General features: G+C 31.4%; 1 protein-coding gene across 3 annotated transcripts in view; it reads right to left on the bottom strand.

Moving 5' to 3' along the window:
• The window catches only part of LOC118199823 (transcription initiation factor TFIID subunit 10-like), a 113,471-nt gene that overhangs the window by 92,132 nt on the left and 4,248 nt on the right, over positions 1-17,091 (bottom strand). For 2 of the 3 annotated variants that reach the window (XM_035371682.2, XM_035371681.2), the window contains exons 2-3: positions 10,441-10,586; positions 4,143-4,207 (exon numbers count right to left, since the gene is read on the bottom strand). In XM_035371682.2, the coding sequence (XP_035227573.2) occupies positions 4,143-4,207; positions 10,441-10,586 (211 nt within the window). The remainder of the gene's footprint in view (positions 1-4,142; positions 4,208-10,440; positions 10,587-17,091) is intronic. The other variant, XM_085825791.1, reaches the window with a different exon arrangement.

Raw genomic sequence — 17,091 nt, 5'->3', positions numbered from 1 at the left:
GTAGAAATTATAAAATTAAATATCTGAAATAGTGATTTGTGACCTTAAGGGAATATATATATATATAAAAGTTAAAGGAAAAAAAAAAAAAAAAAAAAAAAAAAAGAGGGGGGGGGGAGGAACCTGAAAGCTTTCAGATTTTACATTATGCCCAACGGGGCATTCTTTTAACCATTCTGTGAGCTACCACCTATATTTATTAAATATCATGTTCTTCACACTTAAAACATAAAATTCAATTCAACAGCAATATCACAAAATAATTTTAAAATGAGCGTATCTTTAATATTTCTGATACATAGTCTGTGATGGAGAGAAAAATGCTTTTTCGGTTGATTCTCGTTTTTGAACTCAAGGATTTCAAAGCAAGCTACCTTGCCATTGCTTGCTTTGAAATCCTTGAGTTTGTTAATCAAAAATTCCTAGAAGTGTTACAAAATATGAAATCAAAATAAAAACAAATTCCAAATTAGGGTTTCCAGATGCCCATATCCTGTGGAGAATTATGTTATTCAAAATTTGATGGCTGTAGGTACCCTTGTTTTATCACAATGCAAGAAACACAGATAGATTTATGCAGATTCTTCATTATTTCATTTCTTTAAATATAATACAAAGTGATATTGGTTCATACGGCCGGAGTATTTCGGCAAGGTGGACGGGGACTTTTCCTCGATAAATCTCAGGACAATAATATTTGGTGGCAACAATTTGAAAAGTGATATGCCGTTTCTAGTGATTCAACACAAAATGCCAAAACAAAATTAATGGCCCTTCTGGGCTAACACCCTTTGGGCTAAAAATCTGAAAGCTTTCAGATTTTACATTATACCCAAAGGAAGCATTTTTAAAAACGTTTTGTGTGTTATCTTTATTTATTAAATATCATGTTCTTTGCACTTAAACCATAAAATTCAATTCAACAATATCAAAAAATAATTTTAAAATAAGCATATCTTTAGAATTTCTGATACACAGTCTCGTGTGCTGGAGATGTTTTTTTTCTGTAGTGTTGCCATTGCTCGCTTTGAAATCTCTGATCTTGTTAATAAAAAATTCATTAAAGTGTTACAAAATATGAAATCGATGATAAAACAAAATTCCAAATTAGAACTTCCAGATGCCCATATTTAGTGGAGGATTACAGGATTCAAAATTTGAGGGCTCTAGATACTGCTGTTGTTTTAGCACAATGCGAGAAACATACATACATTTATGCAGATTTTTCATTATTTAATTCCTTTAAACATAATACAGGGCTGTAATATTTGGTGGCAACAGTTTGAAAAGTGAATCAAAGCAAAATGCCAAAACGAATTGATAGTCCTTCTGGGCTAACGCCCTTCGGGGAGGAAGAAGGAGGGGGGAAAAACCCTCTATTTGTTTTCTTTTAATTTGCATTTTTGTGTTAATACTTTTCCTTCTCTATAGACATCCTTCTATAGATTCTATAGACAGACATAATTTCTTGTTCAGTTATTCAAGTCCTGTAATTGCCACATCAAGAATTCGCACTACAATGTCAATCGTTGTTCTCAACAAGAACTCTGTCACTATTAGTAGCGATATTTTCTGGACTTAGAGCCATACAACAGATTTTGATACTACAGAATATTAGCTGATTGATGATTATGGTTTTGTCATTGCAATAAAAAACTTGTGTTATATCATCTTCATTTATTAACACTTTTCCGCGGCACATGCGCAGAAAGATTTTAGCTTTGAGGTCCGGATTATAGATCATTCCGGATTATGGATGTCCGAATTAACGACTTTTGACCGTATTCTCTAGTATCGAAATCTGTTGTATGGCTCTAAATCCAGAAAATATCGCTACTAATAGTGACAGAGTTCTTGTTGAGAACAACGATTGACAATGTAGTGTGAAATCTTAATGTGGAAATTACAGGACTTGAATAACTGAACAAGAAATTATGTCTGTCTATAGAATTAAAGAAGTATTAGCAAAAAAATGCAAAATTAAAAGAAAACAAATAGAGGGTTTTTTTCCCTCTTCCCCCCTCCGAAGGGCATTAGCCCAGAAGGACTATTACTTCGTTTTGGCATTTTGCTTTGATTCACCTTTCAAACTGTTGCCACCAAATATTACAGCCCTGTATTATATTACAGTTATTAATATTAAAAATTAATTCAATTACTAATATTAAAAAGAATAGTTTAGACATTGCTGCATGAGTCATTCCTTAAGTTGCAGTTTGTTATTGTCATGCAGTGGTGAAAGCAAAAAATAACAAATAATGATTTGCCAGGTTAGCGTCAAGGCCAAAGTGAAATTAAGAATTGGCCCTCTCCATATGATTTATTATGAAAAAGTATCAAATTTGAAAGTGTAAAAGGGAGGGGCAAAAAAGTTGCTGGTGATCTAGGGTCCAGATTTTAGATCATTCCAAACATAGGACATCAGGGTTTGAGACTTTGTACTGTATACAATTTTTTTATTATTATTTTAAAAAACTTTAAAAAAAAATTATTTTAGAGTATGTTCTACTTTTCTGTGTCCTTTATTGTCATGGAGGTACGAAGTAAGAGGAGAGGTCCTAACTGGTTTTCCCGATTCATTGCTTTGAAGCAGCGGTGATCCCTTCATAGAGACCAAAACATTCAGTGACTTACCATTAAGATCAGTGGGTTTTGACAAGATCGGATGTAAACATTTTGTAATTACGTCGTAAATATATGTAATATTTTCTTTTTCCACAATATTTCAGAGTCCCAAGTATGTGAAAAGAATGCATTTTTAAACATTTCATTCTGAATAGAATTAAATGCTTCAATTTTTTCCAGAACAGTTTAATTTGAATGAAATATTTTCACAAGTTTTCGTTAATTACATTAGAATAAAAAATTTTGAGGTAATTTGATTTTATTCGGATAAGGATCAGTGTGTGCAAATCTTTAATTTCTTTGCAATCACTATCTTTTTCAAGTAAAGTTATTTACAATAATTTAGCATATACTAGAATGTTGTTATAAAAAATGTGTATAAATATAATTTGAATGAAAATTACATGCATTATTTTTAATACCCGCTCAGTTTTCCTTCGAAATTTCTCAATGATGGCATATCTTCCTTTAAGCAGACAGCCCTTACATGCCTTACCCTATTTAATAAAAACTTAACCTGACATATATGCCTAATTACAAATATTTTAATGTGCATAATTTTATATTTACATCTAGATATCATGTTTCTAACTTTTGACTGAAAACACTTCTTAGAAGCTATTCATTATGAAATTCAGATTTTCTAGAAAATACATTTTACCCGGTTTAATAGTTCTCTGATAATATAACAAATAATAACTGTCCATTTCACATTTAAACATTAATGTCACCGTCATCAGATTGCAATCTCAATTGTCTTTACATAATATTAGTTCATTTTTTTAAAACAGTTAAAACAACTAATTGGTCTAAATTCACAAATACCTGAAATTTTCATACTGGGAGGCAATCTAGAAGGCAACAATATGCAAAGTATATTGCTACACTGATTAATAACATTGATGATGTTTTTTCATGTCTTGAAACTCTTTCAAAAATAGCAGACCTCTACTCAAGCATATGTAATGAATAAGAATTTCATTCAAGAATTTTGTATTACATTTAGTTATCAGTTAAACATGCTAAATAAAATTTTAAAAAAGAGAGACAGAACTTTATTTTTTAAAATTTCTTAGTTAACCCAAAGTGATTATTTTTCAGTTTTATGAAAATAAAATGATAATATGTGGATGATAAAACATGTATTTTATTTAAAACATTTTGATGTTTGGAACATAAAATAAAAGTAGGGAATACTCTATGAAGGGTATCAAAAGATGTATGCAGTTTTAAACTGGTAAAACTGACAAACAGTAAACCATTTTGTAATTTTAATTGCTTATTATAAATTCTTTTCCTTTTCATAAAATTATCACATTGTGTTCAACAAGTATAAAATCAAATGAGTTTCAATAATATTTAAAGCAAAATCTCATAAAAACATAAAGCATACTATTCAAAATGATCATTTCACAAAAACCAAATTGGGGATTAAACAACTCCTTTTTGCACTGTGAAAATTTAATTTTAAATATATAAAAGCTGAATTAGTACAGATAATTGTCTGAAAAACTTACACTTGTGGATCTGTTGTCTGAAAACCAGCTGAATGCATATAACCTGATACAACAGGATCTGGTATCTGAATTAGATGAAAAATTATTAGAGCAATTCTAAGATGCATTGCTATGCAACAACATTACAGATTAATGCATATTAATAATATCAGTATCAAATTTTTATCATGAAAATGCCTGCTTGTTAATCAAAAGACAACTGAGCATTTTATGCATCAGTTGTATATTTGTTATAGTGATCACTAACAAATATGTTATATTTAATACACATTAGAAAGTTACATTGAATATTTCATTAGATTTTTCATTCACACGTTTTTTTCATAAAATAATTTATAAACACTTATGCAAGTAATTTGGCCAATGAAATATTATTATTTACATAATACTAGACATGGCATACTATGCAGATAATGATAGGATTCACGTGACCAAATGCTCCTTTTTGTTTTTTATTAGCAATATATGACTTGCAAAGTTTCTTTTTTGACTTATTTCTATTGTGCAGTAAGATTATTACAGATGAAAAAAATAAATCTAATTCTGCTTTTACACAGTGGACAGATTCTCAATATTAATAAAAATAAAAGTACAGTGTGGATAAGCAAGTGAACTTTTTTTAAAGGATATTCATGAAATCAGACATCAAAGAAAACAATCATGACACACGTATAGTTTGAAAATGCAGATATAAAAGCTGTAAACCTTCCATGCCTGAAGTTTATCCTGTCAGACATGCATTTTTCAGGATTACCCAACTGCTGGTCAGGGCTTAACACAGGGTTCACAGCCACATTTTTGTTAAAAAAATAAGCATCTATAAGCACTTTTCAAGCACATTTTAAGAAAGAAAGAAAGAAAAAAAAAAAAAAAAAAAAAAAAAAAAAAGCACCTGTCTAATTATATTATACACAACAGCATAACCTTAAAAATTAGACTTGTAATTTAAAATATGAGAAATGCAGTATTTATTAAGAGAGAATAAGCATTACCTCAACCATGGAAAATAATTACTTTTATTTTATTTTTTTTTTTAAATTTTAAATAACAGTTCAATTTACAGAACTAGTTTACAATGAGAGGAAAAAAAAAACTGCAGAACTAAACTATATTACAAGATGAAATTTCAGTTCAAAATAGAGAAAATAAATAATAATAATAAGGCATATTTATTGTATTCGCTTGGAACCTAATAACAAATACAATTTATTTTTCCACTCATATTGATATTTAAATAATTTAAATCTAAATTCTGAACGGCGTTAAATTTCCGGAATGGAATAGAATCATTCTTTGCTTGGGTTGGTAGACTGCAGAACTTTTAGTCCTATTCAATCCAGATTGGAAAGTGACACACACACACACACAAACAAACAAACAAACAAAAAAAAGTAACAGTTTCAATATTCAAGATTTTGCGGAGAAAGGGGCGAACCTCCCAATCTTCATACTGTATAATGTACTGGCCAAAAAAACAAAATTATTTTTACTATTCGATTACTTTCCCTTTATTTAAGCCATTCCGAATATTATTCCTTAGAAAGCTAATCTGTGTTAAAACACAAACATTTTTAAAAGTTTACTATACTTCAGCAGTTACTGCAACTATGTTATTACAAACATTCATACATATGCTCATAATATAAGCATAACGATGATAATAAACATGAATATGAACTGATCACGTGGAACGAGAATGCAAATTATTAAGATCTTGATAGAAATTCAAATGTGTGTAGTATTTGGGTGGGAGGAAAAGAATGCCGAACGTACCGGAATTTTCTACTGCTTTCGCAATTCTATGACCAATAGAATGATGAACACCTGCCTGTACTCTTCGTGCACACCAAAGGTTATGTTAATGCAGAGAAAGAAGAAAAGCTATATCCGGGAGTATGATTCACCATCTGACATTCCATATTAGGAAGAAAAGTTTTTTTTTTAGTTTCGGCTTTGGTACGGAGAAAAAAAAATAGTGTGTTCATTAAAAAAAAAAAAAAAAAAAAAAAAAAAGGCTTTAAAGAAAAAGCAAGCACCTATAAGGGCTTTTATATTTTATTTTCAAATATAAGGACTTATATGCACTTATAAGGACCGCAACGAACCCTGTTAACATTTTAGAAGAGTGCTAATTAAAGTTGTGGTATCCAGAAGTAGGCAAAACTGCTCTATTGTGGGATCAAATCAGAACTGTTTGAATCCCGCAAACGGGCTGGCTGCATGGGTGTTTTCGTGGTTTTCCCCATGTGTAACGTGTATACAAGCCAGTTTCCCTTAGAAAGTCCTCCACGAAGGCATCCCTCCCCTTAGACAGATAGCCCTAGTGTGCTTTGCCATGATTAAATACACCACCAGAGCTGTTTGTTCATTTAACTGAATGAGTGCTTTTTCAGGACCCATCACTTATGAACTTGATGAATAAAATCAGGATTGGAAACTGAATCGCGTACAGGAATGGAGCAAAGCATGAAAAAATCAATTTTGGCAAACTGCTGGTTCCCTCAACCGATATCTTTTGACTGCAATTCTGATATTTCCTAAAATCTCCTTTTGACATAGAACTAACAAAATTTTTGGAGAGGAAAAAATATTGAAAAAAGTTGGAAATTGATAAAAATTAAACTCGCTTTTATCATAAGGTAAACACTCCTTTCTTCCCTAACTGACACTCAGCTTTCCTGGTATGCTTCCAACAAGAGCTCTCGAAGGAGTTCCCGTTCACTTCGTTAAATTGCCATTTGTTCACTCAGTAAAGTGAATCAATTCAGTTCAGAAGCGGATCATATATCCTTGATGCTATACAGTTACAGAACATGAAAATTTAAGCTTGGTAGCAAATGTAAAAGCTAAATAATGATACAGCTATACAGTCAAAAGTCGTTAATCCGGACTCGTCGGGACTTCGGCGAATCTGGATTATCGATTTTTCCATCATCAGTTTAAATCTCGTAAGATGGCATGCAGAAATTCTAAAATTAAAAATATGAAACCGTAATTTATGAAATAAAGAACAATTATGATTTAAAGCGTATCAAAATTTAAAAAAAAAAAAAAAACTTAATATTTATTTGTTTACTTTATTAAACATTTCTTTCAATGTAAGTTGTTTAAGTTGCTTCCGTTTTATGTGATAATACTTTCCCTTTAATTCTATAAACAGACATAATTTCTTGTTCAGTCACAAAGTTCCGCTGTTCAAGTCCCGTAATTGCTGTGCTGAGAATACCGACTAACTTGTCAATCGAAATTTTTTCGTTTTCACTAACCTCTCTGTCACCTTCTTCATATCTTTATCCATTTTTTGCAGCAATTCCACTTTTTGTTTGATAGACATCGAAACATACTTTCGTTTTGTAGATGTTTTGGTAGCTCCAACATCGGAAATTCTATTTGACATAATCGAAAGTTCAAGTTTACTTTTATAAAATTGCTCTTACAGTCTGCAAAAAATAAGGCGGATCCAATTCGAAGATTAAGGAACAACGCAGTCATCAACATTAACTGAAATAGATAATTAGATAACTTTAGCTTATACCGTCCGTTATACATAAAATGCGCACACGAAAACGTATTTTATGACAGTAATTTTTTGTTTAAAAGTTAATAGGTTCTGTATTTTCACAATTAAATCTTTCACTTTTTGCCGCTCTAATGCTTGTTCTTCCACCCTGCTCACCCAACCAGGCGGGATACCTAAGATAACAAAATATGATAGCTGTTTCAAAAAAATAATTGGCAACCTCAAAATTAATATTCTAAATTTGGTGATCTGCCTTTAAATTCATCTCTTCTCACAGGTTCAAGATTTTTATATCTTACATAACATTTTAATGCAGATGCCTCTTGTCCAATTAAATTAATTGTAAACCAAAACTCTGAACTGAAACTTTCCCACTCCCAACCTTCTTTCTCTGAAAGTACTATGACTCTTCTAGAAGGAATTGATAGTCTAACTATAGAAAGTCATGAGCACCAACTAGTGACAACATAAAACCCACTGAAAACTGGGGACTGAAAGTTCATGCCGTCTGACAGGCCTTTACTATAGTAATAGTTGGCCTTGATTAGATAATAAAGATATATAAATTACAGATATAGCAACATAAAAAACTTTAATAGCTTATCATAACATTTGCATGGCACATAGCCATTGTTTATCCAATGTTACTGTGGCTTTTTTGATGCCAAGATCCTGTAACTTTGAAAATATTCCACTTCACACTGTCTCAAATATTCCCCCCCCCCAAATTATACAGAAAAATATAGCTTACAACTTCCTTCTCTGATTTTTTTTAAAAATTTTTTTGAAAACAGATGACAACACGAGAAAAACAACAATGAAAAAATTGCAGGAGGAATTTTCAAAAGTGTTTTATTACTGATGTTTTTTTTTCTTTTTTTATAATTTTATTGATAGCTCTTTTATGAAAATGTTAGTGCTTCTCCATTATGAAAATGGCTCTTTCTTTAGACACAGCAGGTCAGTTAAAAAATTTTGAAATGGCCAAGACATACTATAATATGGAAAGAACCCCGTTTATCTAGAAAGTTGACAACCAGTTTAAAATGCTGTATAAAAATCTGCCAATTAGTTTCAACTTTTCAGTAAGAATAAGATAATCAGAAAATACAATTAAAAATTATGCACTTAGTATGATAAATCAGCAAACAGCTCAATATTTGAGATTTTTACAATAATGTCAAATTGAATACAGAATTATTACTTAAGTAGTTTTCATAAAAAATGAAAAATTCATAAAATTTGATCAGTGTGAGACTAAAACGCAAGCTTTCTATATTTAAGTTATGATATCATATCGGTACTTACATACTATGGCAACTACCTAGATATCTCACCAAAGCTGGCGACCCTTATAGGTTATACAGGGTGCTGAAATAAAGAGTATTATCCTGCACTTGCTATTACCATACCTTTTTTTGTTAGATTATTATGTTTAGGTTAAACACATGAAACTTTTTGCGATTATTTTTCTCCCAGTGGATATCAACATTTTCCAACTTCCTTCAAATGAAGAAGAAGCAACAGATTTTTTCAGAGAGGCTGGAATTTTACAAAAGAACACGTTTGTAAAAACACAGCCATGACATGAAGTTTTATAATCCAGGATTTTATTGGAGATGCAGTGTCAAAAATTGTCAACAAAAGTTTGGTGTCTGAACTGGTACATGGTTTAAAAACAGTCGTATTGAATTTTTAAAAGCTTTTATTTACTTTTGGGCATATGAACAGTTGTCCATTAAATGGTACAAACATCAGTTGGATTTATCCGATAAGACTGTTATTGATTGGAATAATTATATGTATGAAGTGTGCGGGAAGGATTTGGACGATAATCGAAATATTAAAATTGGAGGGCCCAGAATAATTATTGAAATTGACGAAAGCCTTTTTACGCGTCGAAAGAATAATCAAGGTTCTATCTTGCCACAGCAGTGGGTCTTTGGTGGAATTTGCCGGGAGACAAAAGAAACATTTCTAGTCAGAATTCCAGACTGGAAGGTAACAACATTAATGCATGAAATCCAAAATAATATTGCTGAAGGCTCAACAATAATGTCAGATTCGTGGCCTGGATATCAAACAAAGGAGCTCATCGCTGCAGATTTTGAACATTTTAAGGTGAATCATCGATTAAATTTTGTTGACCCATCTACGCAGACTCGTACACAACACATTGAAATGATTTGAGGTTCCGCAAAATGGAGGAACAAGCCACCCTCATTTGGATACCTATTTAGCCGAATTTATTTGGTGTGGAAAAAACAGGAAACACCTTTTGTTGCTATTTTAAAAGCTACTTCTCACCACTTTCCTCACCATTAACTTTAATGTTTTCTTTTAAACAAATTTAAGAATTTTAATTTTTTAAATTCATATTTAGTATATAGTTTTTATATATATATGCATTTATAATATGTATATATATATTCAGGATTTTTGGTTTTTAAGTTTTTGTTCCTTTATAATTAGGGCTTTTATTTTAAAAAAAATTTATAAACATAAACCAAAAACACCAATGAAGATTTTTATTGGTAGATGTTGTCATAGTATGTAAGTACCAAAATATCCTTTAAAAAAGTGCTATTGCATACTGTACAGAATAAATGATACAATAATTTAAAATATGAATAAAGAGGTTAAGCACATAAAAAACGTTAAAAGTATTGAAAACTTCAGATTTAATTGTTATTTCACCCTGTGTTAACTATATTTTTGAAAAAATAAAATTTGCCCATTAAATACAAAAAAAATTAATAAAAAATATTTTTAACTTACTGTAGGCATATGACCTTCGAGTTTTGAAACAAATTCTGATAAAGGCTGTCCTGTTGTTTTTGACAAAGAGAGGCCCAGAGAGGATGCATTAGGTGTACTTCTAGTAGATGAAGTGGCAAGTGACTTAGAATCCATATCCATTGCTTCTGAGGAGAGTGAAACACCAGTTAAAATTTATTACATTACTTTTATAATTAAAAAGGAAAAAAAAAATGTTTTAAAATATTGTATATGTAATTTATGGAATATTGAACTGATAAAAATCTGTAAACATTTCAAGAATACCATATTTACTTGCAAATTTCTTTTTTAGCTTTTTACAAAACGTGATTTAAAAACTTACAACATAATGTTATGAACAGATTGGAAATCACACTCCATAAATAAAAATATTAGGCACCTTTCTTTGGAAAACTCATATAAGCGGCACTTGGCGTAATTTTTCCCGCCATCTTGAATCGCGAAAAATCACCATATCCTCACGAGGAATTTTTTGACGGCAAGAGGAAAATGGCATCAAAAAAGACGCTTTCCAAAATCGGGGGGAAAGCTCTCCTGGGCGAAAATCGCGTAAGGCAAAGTGTAACATTTGCATTGAGATGGTAAAGTATACACATAGAACAAATTGTAAACAATTACTTATTGTTGTGATTAAGTAAATCTACCTACTTTTTTTCATCTTAGTATTTTATATTCTGATATATATAACCAGGGCTGTGGAGTCGGTAGGGAAAATGGCCGACTCCGACATATATATAATGTAAACATTACACATGGATTACAGCTTATTTTTTTAATATAAAAGAAGTAATAGATGCTACAGAAAAAAAATGATAGCATAGCAAATTATTCATATTAATTAGCATTTATTATGAAATGGAAAAACTGGCATTAGTTATTTCTAAGAAACAGTACAGCTTCGGCAACAGCTTCTGGTTGGAGAGCCATAGATTCGATTTCATAAACTTCAGAGCTGAGAAGAGTCTTTCCGCACTAACTTGAGTACTATTAGGGCTACTTCTTTTAACTTTTCAGGGTAGATTTTTATATGTTCTAAAAGAGGTATCTCGCAAGCACAATCATATTTCTCTATTTCTTCAAAGGCCATGTAGAAATCTTGTTTGTAGTTTCTCATTTTTATATCTAAAGGCACTTGGTTCTTTATTTTCATTCTCTTTGCCTTAGCCTTTTCTATATTATCCAAAAATATTTTTCAAAATTTAATTCATCACTGGGAGAGAATGATAGACTCAATTCCAACATTTGCAGTTTGACTGTCCCGATTCGAAATCTCCAATTGTTCTGAGAATAATTTCATTCTTAATGAAAGTTCATAGGTGGCTTTCTTTGCCTTTTTAATTCGTTTGTCATCGAAGAAAATTCGGTGTTTCGGATCTACATATACTGAATTCAGCAAGATCTCATTGTTTAGCAAACTAGTTTCTCTTTTCTTCATTGAAGAAATGATTCCTTCTGCAATAAAAACCCTCCATTTCAGAAAGAACAAACGTCCCATTCTTCCCTCCTGTCAATTCTGCAGATTTTGTGGCTATATACAGTGTAGAAAGACGAGTTTCCAATTCTGCAAGATCATTCCACAGTCTTTCTGTTAGTGAAACAGTAAGGATGTCTACATCTTCTAAAAAAGTTCTTAATTCTAAAAACCTCTTCATCATCAAATATGTACTTCCTTATCACATTACTTGATCAATAATTGCTTCTTTTCCTGCTTGTTCCCTAAGAATGGCATCAATTTTGGGAGTTTTTGCTGCTTACCTAAATTTACCAGTGAGATTTGTAACTAAATAAATCAGTTTAACCACTAGTGGCAAATACCACATCCATCCTCCTTTTTTATATTTATTTATTAATATGTCAATAAAATAGAAAATAACTATTTATTAATGTATACAGCTCATAGATAAAAATAATAACTCAGCTCGTCATTAATTTTTTTCAATTCATTTAAATTTCATTTCAAATTCAAACTGTCCTACAAAAACTGGAGTCGGAGTTGACCTGTTTTTAGCGACTCTAGCTCCTACTCCTTTTACCCTAAAATCTGCCCGACTCCGATTCCAACTCCACAACCCTGAGTATAACTCCAGCATTATTAACTTTCATACTTCTCTTTTTTAATTCTTACCATGAATACAGTCAAAAGTCGTTAATCCGGACTCGTCGGGACTTTGGCGATTCCGGATTATAGATCATCAGTTTAAATCTGGTAAGATGGCACGCAGAAATTATAAAATTAAAAATATGAAACCGTAATTCATAAAATGAACAATTATGACCTAAAGGGTATCAAAATTTACAAAAAAAAGCTTAATATTTATTTGTTTACTTTATTAAACATTTCTTTCAATATAAGTTATTTAAGTTGCTTTGTTTTATGTGATAATACTTTCTCTTTAATTCTATAAACAGACATAATTTCTTGTTCAGTTACAAAGTTCCACTGTTCAAGTGCTATAATTGCTGTGTCAAGAACATCAACTAATTTGTCAATCGAAATTTTTTCATTTTCAATAACCTCTGTGTCACTTTCTTCACTATCAGAACCGAATTATAATGACAAGGAATTTCATTTAAATCATATCAAAGACAGAGTACATTGAGATGAAATACTACATTTAGTAAGGAATTATAAGCCAAATAAAATAAAAATATCTGCCCTGAAGATAAGGATAGTGCTGACAGATGAACTTCCAATTCATTGCGCGCCGCATGAAAAAAACGGAAAAGGAGCATATTTTGTAATTTTCTTGTATAAAAATAAAATTATCTTATTCTAATTACAAGAGTAATTAATTTATTTAGAAAATAATTAAACAGCGAATTCAAACTACTGACAATGTCACGTAATCATCAGCATAAGGATTCATCTGCAAAGTCATGGCACCCAATGCAAAGTATCAACCATATAGAAAGAAAATATCCCTTTCCTTTTCCCTGTTTTACTTTACATCTGGGCTAGCAACCTAAACACTCTTCCAACTGTTTGGCGTCTATCGCACAAGTTGGCGAACCCGATTTCCGGAACCTCGCCAAGTGCCAGTTTTCTTAGTATCCTCACTTCTGTTATCAGAACCGGATTCAGAATGCATACATGTAAGTATGTACATGTGTATGCATAGGTCTGCATATATACACACACATATGCACGTACATACATATATACATGCACACATAAATCTCTGAATCCATTCCGGATAACAGAAGAGTAACAAATGTTATTAAAATTAATATCTGCAATTTACTATTAAATAGTATATAATGGCACCAGCCCATCTATTCACACATACTTTTAAATGTGCTATGATGCCTATTTAATTCTACTCCTCAGAATTCATAGACTGCATAATTTTCTGCATTCAATTTTGAAAAATAAAATTAGTAAAAAGAAGGTGGTACAGTCAAGTACCGAAACTCTGCGTTGCCTCTCAGAATATAAACATTCAGTTTATAGGTTCCGGAAACCGCAACATTGAGTACGAAATATCGAAGGAAGAAATACTTACCGAATAATGACTCATAATTACTGAATAATAATGAGTCAAAACAGAAATACCAAATTATTGATATAAAGAAGTTAAAATAAATAAGTTTTTTCCCCTCTAATCTGCATCGAGGTAAAAAAGCAGACGATTCACTCAACTCTTTGTTCAAGTTCACGTTGTATTTTCTGAGCTTTGTTATTTCATTTCACGAGATTGTTTAGTGCTGCCTTTTTTTTAATCCGAATATTTTGCAGATAAATTAAGAATATTTTTAATTTGCCTTTTTAATTCAATGACAGATAAGAAACACACTCATGATTTTACTGCTTGGAACGTTGAAAAACGTAAACACATTGCATTGACGGTAACGCAAAAAGTGCAAATTCTGCAAAAGATGGAAGCAGGCGCTACTTCTTGATTTATAGCAGAATGGTATGGAATTGTGACACGATTGTGTATGATATACGGAAAAATAAAGAAAAGCTGTTTAAATTTTACAGCAAAAGTGATTCTAACACTGGAATCCGAAACCGGAAATCTTTGCATGAGGCGAAATTGGCAAACCTCAATGCTGTGTACATATAATGCAATGAATATAATCAATTTATATATGTAATAATAATTTAATGCATATAATAAATTATTGCAATAATATATATAATAATTTAATTAAATGCATCTAATGCACCTTATTCATTTTGCACTTTTAGTCCAAATATTATGCTTTATCTTTTCTGTCCTGAAATCCAAACAACCTCTGGCCCCAAGCTTTGCGGATTTCTGGAATTCTACTGTACTTTTACGTGAAAGTTGTACTATACATTTTTGGCTCAAAGTTGACAGTTTTGTGAATTTCTTTCCACACACCTTTGGCTTAATACTACAAAATGGAATGATCAAGAACGGCAACAAGGAAGCAACCCACCATGAGTAACCTGAGGATCAGCCTATATATAAAAATCCTTCATTTTGTAAACAAATTTCCCCAATGTTTTACCCCCATAAATTTTTACATTATATATGATAACAAGAAATTCACACAGACCTCTCTCATGCACCATTATGACTGATGTGAAGAAAGCTTTGGTTTGCAAAATTCAAGAGATGTTAACTACTCACACCAAAAATAAATTAATTGGCAGTAACAAAAGTAATCCATGATCTAACAAACCATATTTGTGTTTGGATATTCTTTTTTTTACTAACACAAAAGAAGGCTGCATTGCTTGTCAGTGTTACTACAATGTGGTGCACATGTACTCTCTTCGGATGTAAACAAATCGCCAAAAGCTGGTTATCCGAAAACTGCCACATCTGCTGGCGTTACAATGGTTTGGCGCATATGTGCTCTCTCCTGATGCCAACAAATCCAAAATTTCACTAAGTGCTGCTAATGGAAACATCCTCATGGTTTTAATTGAAAAGTACCAAAAAGAGAAAATACATGAATAAATACGGCAATCCAAATATCTTAATGATTAAGTCTGCTAAACATTAGAGACAAAACTTTGCAAACAAGGAGTTCAGGGGTAACAAAAGCTGAAAATGTATAGTAGCTTCACCTGGACCTGAACATGGGATCTTATGATAAACAGCTTCAAGTACCAGGGTTAGCAAGTTTCTTTCACCGTGGAAAAAATCGAATACAAGAAACTAAACTTATTTCCCATTTACGTTATTATATCAATATATCATTCATATGAAGGCACTCCTATGTTACTAATTCTTCCTTTTCTTTATAATTTAACAAGTCTTTATTTATAAGCTAAATAAAATATGTTATACATACCTAATATATGTTTAAGTTTTAATTAGCTTGATGATGGTTAGCTACCTAACTTGGACAAAGTAAACAATGTTAAGCAAAATTTAAAAAATATTCTAAAAGCAAGTTAAACTATAAACAACACATGTAAATTACGTTGATGATCTTTTAGAAGAAACAGCCAAGAGAATTATCAATGGAGGTGAGTTTCTGGAAGAAATACTAAATAATGCTAACAAATTGCCAAGAGCCGGTTATCTGAAAAACTGCTAAATAAGCAAATAACTATATAGCAAAAATTATATATAACATATACGTATAATAAATATAAAAAAAATATGGTTAATCTTTGAATTATGGTAACTTGGCGATTTTTTGGTGAAAATTTGGCGACCAACTCTGCTACAGCAACCCTTTATTATTTTTTTTTTTTTTGCCGCCATTTTGTCTTCACGAAGTAAAGACATGTTTCTTTTCTTTTTATTTACTCAACACTTTTTCCAACAATCTGCTAGCCGAATTACACTTATGCTAGAAATTTTATGGAACAAAACTGCTTAATCATGACAAATGTTAACTGCAAAATTGGGAAAAAGTGCAGAATCGCAAACTCCTTGCCGCGTTTTTCAGAATCGCACATACACATGTACCATGTACACGTCAACTTATTTTTACTTAAAAAAACATCCCAGAATTGCAAAAAAAAAAAAAAAAGGCATTGCGCACACTCTTGACTTTATCCATCTACACTGCTATTTACTCATAAATTACAAAAATTTGCACGAAAATGCAGGAAAATCGCTAATCTTTGGAATATGGTAACAGGTAGTTTGGCAAGGCGATAAAGGTTACTAGCTAGGACTTTAACAATAATCTGAGAAGTGCACAGTTTGAATCACAGATTATTTTATCTCAAAGAAATGAGAGATCATGAGACATGTAATGTGACATTTTCCGGAAAATTCCAATCGGGATTTTAGCTAATAAGCACTTAGAAACAATTTCGCTGCTAAAGTGCAGAATTGGATTTTTGTCTATTTTCTTTAACTTTTTAAGTGAAAATAGGTTGATGTGTACATGGATAAAATCAAGAGTGCGCACAATGTCATTTTTGTGCAATTCTGGGATTTTTTTAAAGTGAAAATAGGTTGACGTGTACATGGATACCGTTCACGTGCAATTCTTAAAAACGCGGCAAGCAGTGGGCGATTCTGCCCTTTTCCCCAATTTCGCACCTAATCTTCGTCATGATTAAGCACTTTTGTTCCATAAAAGGGCTGATCTTTGGAATATGGTAACAGGTAGTTTGGCGACATTTTGGAGGCGATAAAGGTTACTACCTATGAATTTGGGAATAATGTGAGAAGTACTCAGTTCCGATTA

This window comes from Stegodyphus dumicola, chromosome 10 (assembly GCF_044657685.1).
Source record: "Stegodyphus dumicola isolate Sdum_Otavi_A_Nest chromosome 10, ASM4465768v1".
Classification (NCBI taxonomy): Eukaryota; Metazoa; Arthropoda; class Arachnida; order Araneae; family Eresidae; genus Stegodyphus; species Stegodyphus dumicola.
Note: the sequence above shows the minus strand (reverse complement) of the source record. Positions and strands in the feature narration are given on the sequence as shown.